The 20,565-nt window shown below is 40.6% G+C and overlaps 1 protein-coding gene across 1 annotated transcript in view; it reads right to left on the bottom strand.

The window, feature by feature from the left end:
* Positions 1-20,034, bottom strand: part of lrp1 (LDL receptor related protein 1) — a 175,356-nt gene extending 155,322 nt beyond the window's left edge. Inside the window, exon 1 of the mRNA XM_002939712.5 lies at positions 19,541-20,034. Coding sequence (XP_002939758.3) covers positions 19,541-19,631 — 91 coding nt within the window. The 5' untranslated portion in view covers positions 19,632-20,034. The remainder of the gene's footprint in view (positions 1-19,540) is intronic.
* Positions 20,035-20,565: the final 531 nt, after the last annotated feature.

The raw sequence follows: 20,565 nt of genomic DNA, 5'->3' as shown, positions 1-20,565 counted from the left end.
CATTCGTACAGGAGTGACAAGGCAAAAGTCTATTAGCCCCCCTCAGCGTAAGCACAATATGCCAAGTATAAATGCATATGCATGTATATAAGTGTTGCCATTTTACATTTCCATATACATTTCCAGATAACTCATTTAGCAGCATACAGGCTGTGGCCCTCCAGTGTTAAACCACAGGTCCTAGGACCTCCCTAAAACTTAAAAACCATCAACAGGGCAACATTCAAAACACCGGAAATTCAGGTCTTTGGTCCCACATGTAGAGGGGATTATAGGCAGATGGGGGATGTTCTTTTTTCCCATAAAAACAATCAACGCACCAGAGGTCACCCCTATAGATTAGAGGAACAGAGCTTCCATTTGAAGCAGCGTAGGTGGTTTTTCACTGTTAGGGCAGTGAGGCTGTGGAATGCTCTTCCTAGTGATGTGGTAATGGCAGACTCTGTTAATGCCTTTAAGAGGGGCCTGGATGAGTTTTTGAACAAGCAGAATATCCAAGGCTATTGTGATACTAATATCTACAGTTAGTATTACTGGTTGTATATATAGTTTATGTATGTGAGTGTATAGATTGGTAAGTATAGGTTGTGTGCTGGGTTTACTCGGATGGGTTGAACTTGATGGACAATGGTCTTTTTTCAACCCCATGTAACTATGTAAATTTTGCTGTGTATATCAAGACTCGCATAATGCAAGATGTTTCCAGAATGCTAATATTAATTCAAACTGCTGTTTAATGAACGTGAACACTGGTGTTAACAGGCTGTGCACACAAATTACTACTGCATGACTAGTTACACGATTGTCAGTGCTATTAGATACGGTTCAATCAACCACTCCAACATGACGCATAAACACAGGTCATTAATGAGCACAGTAACAAAAGCAATAACACTCCAAACCAGTAATAACATTACTAGTGCTAGCAATATTTACCCCAACCTAGAAAAGAGTGGGCTGTACAGAGTTATATAGAGAGATCGCTTACTCTGAAAATAACGGATACCAAATGAATTGAATGCTAAAGCTTTTATTGACGCTCGTGCCTGAAGTGATGCCATTCTATCAAAAATGCAAGAGGATAAAAGGTGTGCTGCAACTTGTACATGATTTACCAAAATGGAGGCTAATTTCCACCCACTGCATTTGGAAATGCGCCTTAGCATATGGCACATCATCAAAGAAATAGGTCTGCTCCTTTTTTTACCCAATATAGGTATGCTGCATTATCCACACCCACATGGTCCATTAGCAAGGAACAGTAATTAGCGTAGGGTTATTTTGAGTTTGAGTACAAAAAAAGATGTAGCCATGGAAGGGATGCAACACCATATCATTAACTAGAACAGAGGATTAATAAATATAAAACTTAACCTTTAATTCATACTGATAAAATTAAAATATACTCTATGATTAAAAATAGCATGAGTCCAATCATCCACCTTAAAGATGCAAAATCTGAGTGGATATGGATCATTGGTACATATTAGTTTCTCTTACTGGTGCTGCCAACCGTGCCTGACAAACTTTTTCCCCCCCTCCTCATCTAAAACAGAGATATGGTATTTGTTCCTTTAGGGCTCTGGCACACGGGGAGATTAGTCGCCCGCGGCAAAACTCCCTGTTCGCGGTCGACTAATCTCCCCGAGTTGCCTACCCCTGCCATCCCACCGGCGAACATGTAAGTCGCCGGCAGGATGGCAGACGCGGCGGCGCAATTTCGCGCAAATCGTCTTTTTCGGCGATTTCCTGAAATCGCCCTGCCGCGTCTGCCATCCTGCCGGCGACTTACATGTTCGCCGGTGGGATGGCAGGGGTAGGCAACTCGGGGAGATTAGTCGCCCGCGAACAGGGAGTTTTGCCGCGGGCGACTAATCTCCCCGTGTGCCAGAGCCCTTAGACTGGGGCTAGATAGGAGACTTTCACTTGCGGCTTAGAGGCAAAGTGACCATCTCCAGACGTACCTGACAGGGTCTCTCTAAGAAAGCTACAGCCAGATACGTCAGTGTCAGCCTGGACTGTTGCGGGGGAACAATAAAGGCATTATTTTGCCATGTCCAGATGATGTTCATTGTTGTCTATAGTAGCACTGGACATCAAACACATAGAGAGTGGCTGACAATGGCGGTATATAAACCCCCCCAACTTAAGAACCTTATTTAAAACACTTTTCTGTATCAAGACTTTTTGTTGAAAGCTTTTCAAAGTACAAAACATCTCCTTGATGCACAAGATATTTACTGACACATGTAACCCCACTTCAACACTTTAAAAGGGGGCGATTTATCAACATTCGAGTTTGTTTTTTGTTTTTTTTTTCCCCACTACTTTTTTTTTGGCCCTAAAAAAACTCTAATTCAAATTATGGGTCAAAAACTTCTATGTCTGGTATTTGTTTAATTTATTAAGTACAAAAAACCCAAAAACTTGAATGTAAAACTTTGCCATCTAAAAGCGTGTGAGTTTCTATAGAAGTCAATGGGAGTTGTCCTAGGCATAGTCAAGCCATATGTTCAATCTGATATATTTGAATTTGAGTTGTTGGAGTTTGTACTCAAATAAAATTCAATTTGTACAAAAAATTCAAGGTAGGAGATGTTTTTTTTTTTATTTCAAAACAAGTTTACCAGATTAATAAATAAGAGAGCATTCAATATGCAATTTTATTCAATTCAGAAAAAGAAATTTGAATTCACCATAAATGCTAACACATGGCAAAGGCTACATCACTTCAAACGGCTTGCAATCTAAAAGAAGGAAGACCGAAATGTGGAGGGATGGGAAAGGTCATGTAAAGAGAGAAAATAAAGACACTTGTTTGATTTACCAGGCAAATCCTTACTCAGACATAGACACCACCTTCATTCACTCTGCAAGAAATTCACAAGGGGCAGATTTATCAAAATGTAATATTAGAGCTCACCACAGAAAAAATCATCCACTCTCTATTCATTCCTGTGGGATTTTTAGAAGCACATTTATGAAATGGCGAACTCTACCCATTGATAAATATGCTTCTAAATGTTTATTCTACTTAAAATCCAATTGTTTCCAGTTCCTATCACTCCAATACAAGGAGCAGTAGAAACTTTTCATAAAAAGAATATGTTTTAAAGCTCTGCTGGCTAATTGTAAATGATCGATTCTGCATTTTATAAGCAATATGCCTGTATGCCAAATCAGTAATTGAGCTAAACTGTATTGGTATAAAGTGGGTAGGACCATAGGAGATGGATTTGGCAACAAAGATGGTGATGCAGCTAATACTCTTTCAAACACTTTAAATATATTACCTAATAAGCTCTTTAACACACCACGTGGAAGCATGTAACTCAGAAATATGACATTTATATATTTGAGTCTAGTGACAGATTTCAGGATTTGTGGCATGTAACTGGTTAATGGTTACAGACTTGGGGTTATATTGTAAAGGTTTGTTTTGGTCATACAGACTTTTCTTAGGTTAATAAAAAAAAGAGTGTATTTACCTTAACGACCAGTCAGTGTTTGAAATGCCAGGCCAAAAGATTTAAAAAAAAAAAAAAAAAAAAAAAAGCATAAATTCTGTATTTTTATTGCAACCAGATCAAAAAAGGGCATTTCAAAGTAAATAAAACCCTAAAAATAATAGAAAAGCAGTTGCAAATTGTCTCAGATAGCAAAGTTGACACCATACTAAAAAGTGAATTCTACACGTTTGTATATATATAGAATATCTTTAGAGGAATTGTATCATGTCTTATGGGAACAGTATCCCCCCAAAAACAACATGGCGCCACCTGTTTCAGCTGATTTTTATGAACTGCTATTTCCGGTAGATGCTCCATTCAAAGGTTATTGAAGCCACAATATGCCGTTTATAGCATGAAATTGCGTGCTACATTACCGTCAGTTTTTCCGTAGGCTGCAGCAATGTTGTGCCAAATTCTAATATCTGCGCTACAGACAAAACACTTTTGCCTCTCCATGAAATTGCTGATACCCTACTTTAAGCAAAGGGAAGAGATGTCTTCATGAAAGTGATAAACCTCTTTAATATTTCAGTAAATGCAACACTCGGGCTGGGTATCTGATGGCTAGACACTAAAATATTAAGAGGATAAAAATTGTAACATTAGAAAGCGAGTGTTACACTGTTACAATAACTACAGCAGTCACTTCTTATCTGCAAATCTCTGGCATGTAGCCACCTCCAGTCTTCCTGGAAAGCCCTGATACAGCACACAAGGGTAAGTAAACCCACAGGTTTCATTTTATATCTTGGAACTACAAGTAACATTGTCATGCTAAAGGCACAGCTTTGTCTACAATATCCAAATGACCTTACAATTGCAATTCTTCATAGTGATCTACAAGTAAAAAACAAAATAGTGAAAAAATTCTTAGATGTTAAACTATATCTGCATCAAGTTAACAGAACCATAGACAGGTGATAAATCATTGTCATGCTAAAGAGCCGCAATTATTTCTTTTCAGAGATTAAGGATTATGAATATCAGCATTTGAGCTACTATAAGCCAATTCTCATAATTCTCATGCAAAATTGCTTCTACACAGTCTGATTAGTGCCTTGGTCTTCATGGCTGCCTGCCCAAGCCATGCTGCATCTTGTTACTGAAATAATTATGTATATTTGGTAAGGCCACCATTTCATTGGATAGTGGCCCGATTGTGATGAGGGAAAGCACTCATTTATAATGCAGTTCCCGGCTGCTGCTACTTACAATATAAAGAAAGTGGACCTTCTACACTTGCCGCTCTCATGCAAGCTTTATACATAAACACAGGAAGAAAGCGCCCCCAAAAATACCAAACACCCAATATAAAAGTTGTATATTTATGTAGCCATAACGAGGGTCAGCTTTGTTGTTTGTCTGATAGACTTACAAACAGCTCTGATCAGCTTGTATAACCTGGTGGGGCAAATAAATGGATACAATGGTAATATGTGGTTCCTCACACATATTTCAATACACCATCCATCCAGCATGAAATGGCAATTACTATTTTCAGTTTGAACAACTATGATTCTAGAGCAAATCTGGGACCATTAAAAAGTTCTCACCAGTGCCAGGTCAGATGTTAGCATAATCAACTTTAGTGACCAATAAAGACTGGGCGATGGACTCAATTACATTTCCTTGTGTTCTAGCTCAAATCAGCACACATACAAATAAAATGTGTATGTATGAGACAAAGAGACTCAACTCTGTTATACATTCAGAATCCCCTGCAGAACTCCAACAAAACCTCTGTATTTACTATAGCCATTAAGTATCAACACAAAACCCAAGACGGATTCCCCTGAGGCCCAAAGCAGTGGAGTTTGAACATCAGGTCTGAGGTGAGAGGTCACATGCTTAATTATATAGTACTGGGATTGAGGTAGGGTGACACCTGCATCAATATTTCCATATCATACCAGAGGTTCCTAAACAGCAGGGATTGCCCCCTTGGGCTGCCTAACTAAACTAAAAAAATTAAATATAGGGGTAACAAAACAAGAGATGGAAGGGCACTTTCAGTTCTCTTCCATAAGGGAACTAGATATTTGCCACACATACACAAATAACAATAACCATTTTTTTCCCTTTCCATAAGCCCTTCAATGTACTGTGAAATTGGATTGTGCAGAGAATGAAACGCATGGCAAGAATAACATGCACTGTTGCACTTTTTACTTTAGTTCTTTTTTTATCATTGGTCATTTTTTCCTTTATAATTAGAAGTTGCTTTGTTTTTTTACAAACATCACAATGTAAACTATCCAAGTATTTATAAATACAGCAACAGCAGTGACCATCCAGTTTGCCTATGTAGAGATTTGTCCAGATAGAAGATTGAAGATTCCTAGTGGTAACTGTTCAACAAGGTCACAGATTTTAGTGACCAGTGTTCAGAATTCACCAGTTAGGATTTTAAACTGGTAAGTAATTATTATGAAAAAGAAAAGGATTTCTACATGACTACTTGAAATAGTTTCTGGCAAACAGCTATTTATGCATTGGGCATTGTTGGTCAGTTTAAAGTTATATAGAAATGCTCTGAAAAGAAAAGATTAAGCAGGGGGTGGGGGCGAGAGTCACTGTCAATACTCCTTAGTCACACATGAGCGGCACATATCATTGACCTTGACACAGGGTTTACTGGCTGCAACATAAACTACCACCCGAACCAAAAAGTGCTTCAAAAGATATTTAATCTTGTAAGCAGCACAACACAATCTCAGCCGGGTACAGATAATTAAATATTAATGTAGCAACATGAAAAAGATGCAGTTTCCTTTGTCACAGCATTTGCTTCTCTCCACTCAAAATATATTCTTTGGTGTTTAAAGCTACATATACGGGTACAGATATCATCATTTAGAGATAAGGCTTTGAGGGATGTGAGCCTAAGGAATGTAAACCTTGTATAATGGATATTGGTCTTCTGTCAATCACGCAGGTTTGAACATTTTAGATGGTTCATGTGTGGATGGATAGTCAGTCTGACAACAACAGAGCAATACCAGCAAAAGATAATGTTCCTGGCTGGATCCCAACTGACATCTTTCCATGCACAGCTAGTCCACCAAACAATCTTTCTTATTGCAGATCATATTTCAAAGATAGCAATCTTCATGTTAATGATTATTTTTTCTATATAACAAACCAAACTTACAGAATGTATAGCTGCCTCAAGGGCTGACATTTTTTGAAATGTATTTGCTTATCTCTTTACTGACCACATGCTCTCCTATCCAGACAACATTGGGCTCTATAACAACCCCCCCCCCCCCTTTTAATGGTGGGATAAACATACTTTGTCTACTATAATTTTTATATTTCTTCTCTGTTAATAACATTGAAATCAATCATTTTTTATCAGCAACCCAAAGTGCGGCCAAAAAAAACAGTTTAGTTTTTGCATGGCCAACATAAAGTGGCAATTCCTTCTGTATTGTCCTACAGTAAACAGCTGGCCATACACAAGAAACCAAGTCTTATTCATTGTTCCTCACTTGTATGCTGGAGCAACTAACTCAAATAAACCTGTGGACAGGGTGTCACTTTTCATGCTCCATATCTGCCATGGTATGGTCCCGTGGCAGAAGAGGATGTGAAGTTGTTCCATTGTTCCATTCAGGCTGCTGACCCAAACAAATAGAATAGAAAGGTATCAGTATTGAATACCTACAAGTTTAGACCAGTGTACAACTGCCCAAGCTAATTTAATCAAAGGGAAAAACCCTTTTCATTGTGCAACCTCTTTTACAGTGTTAGAAACTATACCTTATATTCAACATGTGGTCCTGCCAGAATTTGTTTGAATCCCATCAACTAGGTTAAGCCTGTCCAACCAAAGGCCTGTGTGCCAGATGTGGCCCTCAAAAGTACATTTATATTCCATCTTCTCAAGAGCTTTGCCATCATTTGGCAATCATTTTAATAAATTTCATGCTCAATACCACCATACAAAAAGTTGTGCAGCAATGTACTGGTCAAAACAGGTTGTGTAGAAGCAGTCTCACACAGGGTGCAGTTGCAAGCTTCTGTTAATCCTTTAAGATAAATCCTTGGAGGTTCCCCCTGCCTTCCTCCAAAAGGCCTGAAAAGAATGGACAGAGTGATGTTCCATGTCACGCTTGGAATACTTCCTCTGGAGTTTAATCACCTCATGGAAAGCGCCCATTGTGAGATTAGCCCTACACTAGGGTACCTCAATTTGTAACTCTTAAGTTATCCACAGATAGGAGTCTCGGAATCCAAAATGTAAAATATGACAAGAAATCTTCAGTGCATGCTGCACGGTGATGGAATCTACATTTGAGTACAGTCCAGGGTATAAAGTAATGATGTAACGCACGAGCACTTAAAAGAATAAAAATTCTCCTTGCTCAGTTGTGCCTTTGGCAGAACTTGGGGAAAGAAGGTTTTATCCATGCCATACATTCAAACCTTCTGCTTGGCTTTGCCAAGTAATTATCCATCTCCCCATCTTTTGGTATGCAATGTTCATACTATCAGTAAATACCTGCGACACTTGCAGTTACCTAATACGGGATTCACTCATAGTCTGTGGGCTTTGCAAAGAACAATACTAAGAGCTGCGGTGTTGCCATAGAGTCATTATTTTGTTATATCTACTCAAAGAAACAAATTAGCAGAGATTTGGCATTTGTAAAGGAATGATTCTAACATATCTGTACAAGGATATTTTTCTAGTCAAATATAGAATTTGACTTATGCAATTTTAAAAAATTTAGCCTTAAGGTTGCCCATACACACCAATATTATATGCAACAAGGTTTCGTACGATATTCCGAGGCATGAATGGTGGGTTGAAAAAGTGACCACTATCGGCAAAAGCCTTGGATAACGGGCATCTCTTGTTTGGCCAGGGTGGAAAATTTTGATGCACCTTGACATCAGCAGAAGGTTAATGCTGTATCATCAAATAGTGGTAGAATCCGACAATTCAGCTCTTAACATTAGTGGGGTCGCAGGAAAGATTGTTAGGCTGATGCCACACCAGGCGTAGGGCTGATTTTTTCGGCAAGCGGAGAAACGCTTGCCGAAAATTCAGCCCTACGCCTGCTACTTGTGCCTGCACCCGAATGAATGGGATACGCTCGGGTGCAGGCACATGTAGCCGATATACGCATGAAAACGCGATACTTTGCATTCTCTCGCAATTTCATGCGTATATCGGCTACATGTGCCTGCACCCGAGCGTATCCCATTCATTCGGGTGCAGGCACAAGTAGCAGGCGTAGGGCTGAATTTTCGGCAAGCGTTTTTTCCGCTTGCCGAAAAGCCCTACGCCTTATTGTAACGTGTTTGGCCACCTTTGCCAAAGATTAAGCACTGTTGAAAGCAGATGTTTCAGCCACAAAAACTCACTTGCAATTGGTCTTCATTTTTATGATTTTGGGATTTTCTTGAAATATAACGGTCTGCATCATTCTAAAAGTTCCTAAAAGGGTAAACTATCCCTTTAATACTAAAGGTGTGAATTGTTCATCAGACAATGGCATTTTCTCACAGTTGGCAACTATCCCAAATTTCCATGAGGAGGTCCTTGGTTCTGAAAACTGACCAACTACACAAATGTGCTGCAACTGTTACATGGCCAGAACTTAATTCCAAATTACTGTTCTTACTTTATATCTCATCATTATCAGAAAAGAACATTTTTAAAACTTACCTTGCTATGACCATGGTCATTAATCATGTCATGCTTGGGGGGTGGGGAAATCATGCACATTAGTTTCAAAAGTTGGGACCTATGTAATCTACAAAGCAAAGAAATATATATTATATATATATATATATATATATATATATATATAGGACTTAGTCACATATATATTATATGTGATATAATATATTATATATATAAATCAGTGCTGTCCAACTTCTGCGGTGCCGAGGGCTGGAATTTCTCTCGCATACATGGTGGAGGGCCGCTAATGGAAGCCAGGTTTGGCCACACCCCCATTTTAAACCACACCCACTTCAAACCACACCCATTTTATCACAATGGTCGCTGCAGGGATATCAACCATCATTCATATGTTAAAGAATTATATTATGTCATATTAAGACACACCCTCCTCCTCCTCTGTGGATAGCACAGCAACCCCCAGCATATAATTACACACCTTAGGGACCATTTAATGGCTATTTCCAACTGCTAACAAACTCCCAGAACAAACCCCTGCCAGGTTCACCTCCCACAGGCAGCATAGGGTAGGCAGAGTATGGCAGCACTCTGCCTGTTCTATGCTGCCTATGTGTGCCATACTCTGCCTGTCCTATGCTACCTGTGGGTGCAATCCTCTGCCTGCCCTGCTTGTTTGTGCCATACCCTCCCTACTCTATGCTGCCTATGTGCCATACTCTGCCTACCCTATGCTGCCTATACACAGGCAGCATAGACCAGGCAGTACATACAATATCTGAGGTGTGAAGAGGTGAACAATGTGGGTGATTACAGCCTGAGGTGTGAACACTACAGGGGGTGAACAATGCAGAGATTAAAAGGTGTGAACAACACAGGGGATTACATTTTTAAACAATACAGAGGGATTACTGCCTGAATCTGAGGTGATAACCATGCAGGGGTCAGTTAATCTCAGTACTAATACCATTTAAAGATAACACAAAATTAAGCCATCAAAGCAGCCAGACAGGTGGGGGGCCACACAGAGGGGGGTCGAGGGCCGCCAGTTGGACAGCACTGATATAAATAATATATATCCCATGGATTTTTTTCAATAAACCTTTTTACTTTTATTAAGTCCCTATGTGTGCGGTACTCTGCTTGTTATATATATATATATATATATATATATATATATGACTTAGTCACAGTACTAAGTCCCGATGGGGACCGAAACGTTACGTCGGCTGTTTATGCTACTTTGAATATATGTTTTGATTTTCCACAAGAAATCCCGGAGTTGCTGGTCTTTTTTTATACTATTGGAACCCTTTACCGAGCACCCGAGGTATGTTATTTAGCGGTGTGCTAAACTGATATAGTACAATAAAGCCACATGCTGATGTTTTTCTGATATCTCTGGACCTTAAGTGGTCTTCCAGACCCACTGTATGCCAATGAATATGTAGTAAAACAAAGTCACAGAATTGTTTAAGATCCCATACGGGCAGAAAACCTTTAGGACCACCATAGAAGTGTCATCCCTTCCAAGGGAAGGATACCGACAGTAGCACAAAATTGCCTTCCCTGAGCTACAAAGTTACATAAACATATGCTAAGCCCAATGTTACAGACTGGGTGGTATTTTCATAATGCTGCAGAAGCAAAGCAGCGCTTTATACTATTGTACAAGGGATGGAAAGAGATTTTGTCTGAGACCAGATAGAAAGGCAGCTGTGCCCTCTATACAGGGTGGAAAATATTAAAAAGAGAATCCATAGCCAATACCTGTCTAGGCATGCCAGTTTTAGAATTTAATGCATACACCAGGTAGCAGAGTCTGCCTTCTGCATCTTAAAATAGACCTACACTGAATAAAAATGCATAGCCTATTAATACAGAGCAGCCCACAAAATGGTCAATACTCTTCCCGTAACCAAAGAGGTATGCATGAGCTGATGAGAATAACATGCATGAAAAGACTTCTATGGGAAAAGGGGTTGACAAGAAACATTTGGACATGTGTACAATCTTGCTCACCCTGCAGTAGCTACAGTTCCATACAACCATATTTATGAGAAGCCAGAACAAGAAAGTTCTTTATCACCTTCCTACAATATTAAATTAAAACTAAGACTGGATTTGTCATAAATGTCAATCATTTTGCTTCATACAGTTGCTGTGTATGTAGGACCTTTGGGTTGGACCCTGTCAGGCTTCCAACATATTCTAGCAGAGTAAGTTAGCACCAACACCAAATATCAGTTCTAAACAGGCTTCACCATAGGATAAATGCCATATGGGTTGTTTTTACTTCTGCACTCTCTATCAAAATCAGCAGTAACAATTTATGCCACTGAAAGAAACTGTGCTTGGTATATGGGATACCCAATGTGATACATTATTGTGTCATCAGTATGCACACCAATGGAGTTGGCTGCAGGTATACTAAGGGGAAATTATTACCTGCCATTTACAGCTGGCCATGGAACCAAGACCATACCACTTACTGGATTTCTATATGGGGATTATGTCAATACAGGTGGGTTACAGGCAGTCATAAGGAAGGCTGGATCAAGAACACTAAAAAGAGGACTAAAAACATTGCATATGCAGAAAATATCGAAGTTGATCCATTTTGGAGGCACTTAGGATGTCACTTTTAAGTAATGACTACAAGGCCACTACATTTTCAGCCCACTGTGCATTTAACAGTATAGTGGAAGTTGGCCTTAACTACATGCTAGATAAAAATTATTTAAAAAAAAAAAAAATGATGATGTAAGGCTACTACCACACAGAGTAGTTTCTCAGCCTGTGTACAAGCACAGGCCAAGAAACTGCTCCTCCACTCCTAACCGCTCTTCGTTATTCATAGCATTTTCTTGCCTCGTTCCGCTCCGTCTGCACCCAGGCCGACCCAGATGGAGTGGAATCAGGCAAGAAAATGTGTTAAGCATTTCTGCATCAAAATTCACCTCTGTGTCTGCACCCAGGCAGATGCAGTGGGTGCAGATACAAAGAAAAGCAGATAGAAGTAGAGGGGCAGTTTATAGGCCTGTGGATTATAGGAGGAAACTGAGTGCCCGGACGCAACCCACACAGGCACAGAAAAAACATACAGACTCTTTGCAGATAGTTCCCTGGTTGGGATTGAACTCAGGACTCCAATGCTGCAAGGCAGAAGTACTAGTTACTGAGCCACCGAAAACATGTTTTTCTTGTGATTTAACTGTATGTATTTTACAGGGTAGGGCCCAAAAGGTAGAGTGAGTAGGAAAGTATACCACTCCTACCTTCGCACCTAGAGAATGCACACAATATGGCAGAATAAGGAGATAATTACACTTCCATGGTAATATGGGTATAAGTTTGTCCCATCCAGTAGCCAGTCATCAGTTAGCTATTATCAGGCTAATGCAGGTAAAAACTGAACATATGGGAATGGCGACTGCAAGATTGTAAACCAGAGCAAACATTCTGCCTGTTGTTACATATGCCTGAGTAATGGATTCTGTAAAAACATACATGGATGTTTCAATAAAAGATATAGGACAAAAAATATATATTTTACACATTTATTTGTCCTTTTTTACAGTTTAAAAATGTCATGCCGCTTTCATAATTCTTTCCCTGTGTTCTAATGCTTACAGTACAAAGCTTACAAGTTCAAAGTACAGTTGCAGCTTTTCGTAGTCTGTGGCACAGAGAGGAGTGTGTGCTCGGCTAAGGTCAGGGCATTCCCACTGATGGTTCTGGAAGGTGTAACGTTTTATTTCCATTAAAAACAAATGTAGGAAAGTTACAATGTAACTTGGTTATTTTGTTACAGGCAATGCAGCATTAACATGAAGTCTATCTCTTCATTTCTGGCACTAAGGATGATAGCTTTTCCCTGTATGCTGAAAAGGTGCTTTTGCCAGGGCCTCCTTTTAAAAACACCAGAGTACCCTTATCCACAGGTTACAGAGGGGCACCTTCTCTCCCCCCCCCCCCCCCCATGAATACAGTGATTCCAGAGGTTAATGTATTATCACAGTAGTCCCCAACCTTTTTAGCACTAAGGACCTGTTTCAAGCAAGACAATTTTTACAAGGACTGGGGGAGGGGGGCGGCGCAACTAGCGCATAGTATGTAATTTAATTTAATTATTACATATATAATGTAAATGTCATTATTACATTTTATATTATGGACTTTATTTTTTTTTATTAAATTATAAAATATATTACAGCTTAATAATACAAGTACTTTGGCCCTTGTCACGATCCATAGAAAACTTCCAGGGCTTCGTATAGCTGTTGTCATGGCTGTGTAACACATCGGAGAGTTGGGATCACAGGTAATTGGTACCAGAAGTGGCCCAGTTCAGCACAGCCCCCGGCCCGGTGGTTGGGGACCCCTGTATTAACAGGGGTCCCCAACTAGCTCCAGGTCTAGTATCTGATAGTTACCAGCCTTTTGTTCGGGGAAGAATATTTAGGTATTTATGATTTCTGATTCCAACCAAGAAACAAACTGCATGGAGGGGCCCTAAAATCTTGTGCATTTCCAATTGCTTACTATAAAAGGAACAGGAATAATAGAGAAATAAAATGGTTGTAGCAGCCTAGTGGGGAACTTTTTTCCTGACATCAATACTACAGTCATCAAAGACACCCCTACACTTACTTCCAAAATATTATGGAAAGCCGCCCCTCATGACTGCACACAGCAATGATATCTATGACACACTAGATAAAGAGCACTATTCATCTGAAATTATTGCTGCTGTAATCCTGTTTATCTCTGGGGTATTGGCAAGTGCTACATTTTCTAGCTGTGAAAAACCAGAGGAATGATACTTCTTCAACTGTCTCAATCATCAACCTATTTTTAAAGCAAGTAGCACCTGAGAAAGTCGGACCCGTGCAGTTTCTAGTCACAGTTGAAGGTGAGCCTTCAATTAAGTAATGCTCTGTAGAATTTACTATTTGCTAACCTTAGCTTTTCTGTTGGGCCTCTCTATCTTAGGGCTGAGTCTTAAAAAATTTTAAGTGCGTCAGTAGGAAATGACTAGAAAAGAAGTAGGAACTATACTAAAAAACAGAAGATAGAAAGAGAATTTTACAGCAGAAAAGAAGCAGTTTTTCCCAATTAACTTGCCCATGATAAGCTTTGTCTTAAAGTTACTATATATGTATCCCCAACTCCAACTCCTAATGAATCAGTCCCCACATGTGCAGTAATATTAATAATAAAAATAAACATTCATTGGCCATAGCAACCAGGAAACATTGTTAATTTCAAGCTGCAGATTATCACAATTATATGAATCATTGTTCAGAGTGGAAATATTACAGGCACATATTTATAAAGTGCCAACATACAAATGACATACAAATCCTAACTGTTTCAAGAGATAGAGGGCCCTAGCTATTACAGCTTAATAAACTAATGTAGTAGGGTTTATGGGACATAGGGTTCAGGGTTAAAAAAAAAAAAAAAAATTGTACTGTACATACTGAATTGTTTAAAATTTGAATATAACTGCTATCCAGATAATGGATCTCATACCTATACCTCTATATCATAAGATCCAAGTTTTCCCTGTGTACTCAAAAACTACTGCTGCTTTACAACTAAAATAAGAACCATATGAGATAGAACTATACATTCAAAGAACATGCCTCACATGGTATAAAGCAGTTAAAGTATTCCACTGATGTAACAACACATGTTTATACATATAGGATCAAAGAGGTTCAACTGCTTTCTATACACAGTGGTTGTTTGTTTGTAATTCTGTGCCTAACAGCTTAATCTGAAACCAAATCACCCACAGACCGATTATATCATTCTACACAATATTGCGCAAAAAGTTTTGGCTGTGCTGAACCAGATTTTGGAGTTTTACATTTAAACATAAAGACAATAGTCTGAAGAACCACATAGAAATAGTAGTTAGTCCATGGTTCATTCCAAAAAGTTATAAGTGGAGCTACACTGGGTAATGTCTTAGTGAAGATATCCTAAGGTCGGTACCTTGGACCGACTCGGCAGCTTATCAGCCCATGTAGGGGCAGAAACGAGGGGCCTGGCCGACCGATATCTGGCCTGAAATTGGCCAGATATCGATCGGCCAGGTTAGAAAATCCAGTCGGATCGGAGACCGCATCGGCTCCTTGATGCGGTCCCCAAACAGACTGCCCCATTGCCGCCCCAGGGCCAAACGATCAAATAATTTTTTTTTTACCTAAACTCTCCCCGATATCGCCCACCCGTAGGTGGGGATATCGGGGGAAGATCCGCTCGCTTGGCGAGTCCGTGTATGGCCAGCTTTACACACACTTGGGAGACTTGCACCTCCCCCCTTTTATATAAAGCCATAGAGAACAAGTATATAAAAAGGCAATTTAATTAATAGAGGGTATGAAGAATTTATTGAAACAAACAGTCCAATTTATTTAACAGATCCATGTAATAAACTCTCCAAAAACCTATTCACCAACTTGATATTAGAAAGTTACCCTTCAATCCCTAAAATGTACTCTGGAAACTGTACAGTCAAACACAGTATGTTTAGGAACCACTGGTATCTAAGAGCAACTAAAGGCCAAAATCATGTTTGCCCATAGCATTTTACCAGTGCATATGGTTGCACAATTACAGTATCCATATACAGTCAAAGTTTGGTTTTTGATCTCTTCACATTCCATCATCCTGGACTGTTGGCAAATCCGTTAAAGCTCTGGCACCTCCCCAAATTCAGACATATATGAGAATGGATAATAAGTCCTCAATAGATACATGTCATTATTTGTCTAGTTTTAAAGAGGTTTTCAGATTACAGGGGGCTCTTGTTCTCAGCTGGGCCCTTGCTTACAAGTTGAAGGAAGAATTTCCAAGCAAGGCTGGGTGCCATTGGTGGTTAAAAAAAAAAAAATAATTATATATTATATATATATTATATAATATATATGTGTGTGTATACGCCAAGCGAGCAGATCGGGCCGATGCGGTTCCCGATCCGACTAGATTTTTTAACCTGCCCGATCGAGATCTGGCCGATATCAGGCCAGATATCGGTTCGGCAGGCCCGTCGGTAGTGCCCATACACGGGACGATTAGCTGCCCAATCAGTCTAAGGGATAGATATCGGCAGCTAGAATCAGCCCGTGTATGGGGACCTTAAGTCCTCTTTCACGGAGGCCTTCATTGCTATATGCTGCACATAACTTGATCCATGAGAAGTCAAGAGGCCTAATATAGATATGTCCCATATATTTTATAACCTAGGCAAATACCCCCATACCCACATACTATGTCTGTATTCCACCTCTTACAGGGAATGCCTCCTCCATTACCAATTATAGTTCTAGCTCAGGGGTCCCCAACCTATTTTACTTGTGAGCCACATTCAAATGTAAAAAGAGTCAGGGAGCAACACAAGCATGCAAAAGGTTCCTTGAAAAATATGGGTAGCTCCTATGTAGATTGGCAGCCTACAGAAAGTTCTGTTTGGCAGTACACAGTTTTGATGCAACTAAAGCTTGCCTTCAAGTCAGGAATACAAAAAGAAGCACCTACTTTGAAGACACGGAGAGCAACACCCAGTGGGTTGGTGAGCAACATATTGCTCACAAGCCACTAATTGCAGATCACAGTTCTAGCCAATTGCTAGGGTCAGATACAATACCACTTGCAACAGCCCTACAAATACATCTGCTGCCTGTAACAGGACTATCTGAATGAAATTCACAGGTTAAATATGACCCTCAGTCCAATACTCATGGGTCCCAACCTGCCAAAGGGTTCCTGTTGTTGCTTTGTATGAAATCTTTGTTCCCAGAACACTGGGTATAGTAAATATAATTGCACAGCACTGGTTTATACTCTGTAAAAATGACCAGGCCACCACCTGTATCAATATGAGACACAAGAGCTGCGCTCAATGACGCATGGAAAAAAACAAAATAGAACACTATCATATAATCCATCAATTGTACCCTTCCTCTTTGTATTTTAGAATGTCAGTCTTTTATAGTAATTGTATAATTAAGGTCGGCAATTGATAGTAGCTATCGTGCTAACTGATAAAGCCCCAAGCCAACGGTACAGTAGATCGCGGCAATATGGACATATATGAGAAAATTAGATAAAACCAACAAGCCTAGCAGTCCACTAGTTGTTATAGGTGCAAAAATAAATCAGGGCTCATTGGAGCTTCTATTACACAAGTGCATTCAGTTGCTGTTCTATGATGCTGTTATTTGTTCTGATCTTGACCCAGTTTTGAAATCGCTATCAAGGGGGGGGGGGGGGGGGGAGAGAAACAAAGAGGACAAAGTGGCCAAAGCTTATTTTTCATAATACAGGCATGGGATCTGTTATCCAGAATGCTTGGGAACTGTGGTTTTCTGGTAAGGGATTTTTTTTTAGAGCTCCATACCTTAAGGGAGCCCATACATGTACCGGTACCGATATTACCATACAAAACAAGGTTTGTAACGTGTATGGCCATCTTAAGTCTACTAAAACATCACTTAACCATTACTTATTAGGATTATTAGGAAGGGTTTTTTAAGCTTAGTTACCATCAAGTACAAAGTTCTGTTTTATTATTACAGAGAAAAGGGATTTTTTTAATCAGAATTATTTGCTTACAATGGAGTCTAGGGGAAATATCCTTCTCATTATTCAAAACTTTCTGCATAAAGGGTTTCCGGTTAACAAATCCCATACCTGTACTGCTATCTTCTTCAGCAACAAGCAGCTTACAAGCAAACACAATATGTGTGTGTGTGATGTGTTTACATTTCATACACCAGCAAAAGTCCAAATTTAAAGCCGATTTTGGTTACTGCGTTGGAATATTTGCCGGAATCTTTAGTACTCAGAATGGATGAGGTGGAGGGGAAAAAAAAAAAGAAGTTAGCCAAATCCATCATAGCAAGAATGAGATCATGCAGCGGACTCCTCTAACATCTGGCTCGCAAACAAGACCCTATCCAATGAATCTCCCCTTCTGTCCCTGCCTGTGTTAAATGCCATGTCACGCACTGGAGGCGCACTGCAGCCCCACTGTGTAGAGAGGAAGCCGCTGATGTGGTTGCAGATGAGGTTTGCAAATAGCAAATGGAGATGCCTTCACAATGTCAGCCTTGTTTCCCTCGTCAACAACCCTCACCGTTTCCAAGTGATGCCATTAAGGAGAAAAAAAAAAAAAAAAATACACAGAATCAAACGCCATACTGTTGACAAAGAAATATACCATAACATTCATGCCCACTGCTTCTGACACGGCCCCTTTGTACAAGGCTGCAGAATATAAAGGTAGCTCACATGCCACTCACACTGGGCCTATGGACATGCATATTTCATATCCACCTAGATTGCTTTTCTGCATCACTAACTCACATACAGGCTAGCACTACAATTTCTAGGATGGGATTGGGAGCACTGGTTTAACCCACACAGGCACACATGACAGCATTTCCAAGGGGAAGAAATCCCAGAAAGCAATTCATTGTGCAACCTGGGTGAATTCAATTGGATTCAATACAATGCAAGAGGCAAAAGGGTTGAGTACAATTTCCACACGACCACAAAAAAAAAAAAAGTAATTCTGTATAGATAATGAGAAATTGGCTGCGTAAATAGTGTTTATAAATAGATAGCACGATTGTTAGATGGCAAGCCCATACGTCAGATGCGTTATAACTAATCAATAAAAAGGGATAGCCATTGATTTAATGAGATACACACACAGGCAGGCAAGAGAAGGGCTGATTCCCCCCCACCATGTGTGGATCATTTAGAATTTCCATCCATTATGAAACCACACAGAGCAATAGAAAGAAACCAGAGCTGTGTATGGAAGCTTTGCAATCAGAGGGGCCTATTCCTCAAACCAAATTTTTGCAATGACTGAAGAAAAGACCCTCACTTGGCCAGAAACAAAACAAATCACCCCTCCCCCTCTGGCAGAAAGGGGCACCTCTGGAACAGATTAGATCCAATTGCTACAATATAACAAGACAGTTCCTAACATTGCTCTATTTCATCTGAGGAAGAAACCTCGTCACAAACTGAAGTGGCCTGCAAAGCCATAACGGTAAGGGCCGACCTGGGCACATACACTACAGGGAATTCTGGGAAATGTAGTCGAACCTTATGGTATGAATGCGGCATAGAATGTAGGAAACGGAATATCGCTCAGTGTCAGGGCTGAATAGGTGTGTGTGTGTGTTACAGACAGCCATCCTAGCGTTCCCATTCCTGAGAGTGCGATCCGATTTGCAGGCCTGCAGTGAGGGATGTCAGCACAGAGAAACCTTTACCCCATTCCCCCTCTGCCCAGTCCCGAAGCCGCTCGGTTACAGGCGCAGCACAAAGCAGGACTTCTACTCACCATCGTTGACAGAGGTCGCAACAACGTGCAAGCAACAATACAGTAATCCCAATGCGATTCCAGCTGCAACATCTGTCCTAGGAGACGGCATTGTGGGGGGAAAGGACTAGCAGGGGTTAAGGTGGGGAGGGGGTGCCTTGATCCAGTGCTTGGCCCTCGCCTGGCAGCCTCCCTCCTCCTCTTGATGCCTTGATATCCAGACGCCAGTGGCCACAGAGGGGAAAAAAGAAATCACCCAAAAACGTGAACAATTAAAGGAGGGAAGGTGGGGAGGCTGAGGCCAGCAGCAGCAGCAGCAGGGCTGCCAATGGGCTGCACACTCTCTATTCCAGTGCTGGGAAGGGGTTGATAAAGGGGAATGGGGGGGTTGGAGTGAGGGGGCATATGCAGTCCTAGCGATTCCCCTTCTCGCCCGGCAATAGCTGCAACCTGACTGGATATCCCCCCTGATTATGAGGGATTGAGGAATCCAGCAGTGTTATTAATGAGAAGGGGAATGGCTGGGGAGAGACTATGTGTGGGAGGGAGGGGAGGGAGGGGGCGTGTCTTGTACGGTTAGCCCGCCCCCACCAGCTCTTGGGATAAGCAGGCTGCGGCTTTACAAGGGGGGCGGGGGTGGTCTCTAACCTGTGGCTTCAATGTAAAGCTTAGTCAGGGCCTGTTTTAGGGCCATTTGCCTGGGGTCCCTGCACAGTATTGATAAAAACACATAGAAGATAATGACAGTTTGTCTGGTGTATAATAGCGATGTTCACCCTGCAGCTTTCAATGTCATTAGAGAATTATAGTTTAACAAAAGCCGGAGGGCTGCCGGTCGGTAGCTCCTCTCAGATTCCTAGGGACCCTTTTCTAACTCTGGCCCTGCAAGTGGGTTCCAGCTTCATTGGCACTTTGGTTCATTTGTAAGTGGCAAAGATTCAATTAACTAGAAAGAAATCAGTATAGCATAGGTCAATAGGAGCCCTATCGCCCTATGTAATTGTGTAACTCTCTCCTGGCTCCTTTTTCCCTGGTAATAGTGCCTT

Source organism: Xenopus tropicalis, chromosome 2, assembly GCF_000004195.4.
Source record: "Xenopus tropicalis strain Nigerian chromosome 2, UCB_Xtro_10.0, whole genome shotgun sequence".
Lineage (NCBI taxonomy): Eukaryota > Metazoa > Chordata > Amphibia > Anura > Pipidae > Xenopus > Xenopus tropicalis.
This window is presented reverse-complemented; position numbering and strand designations above follow the sequence as displayed.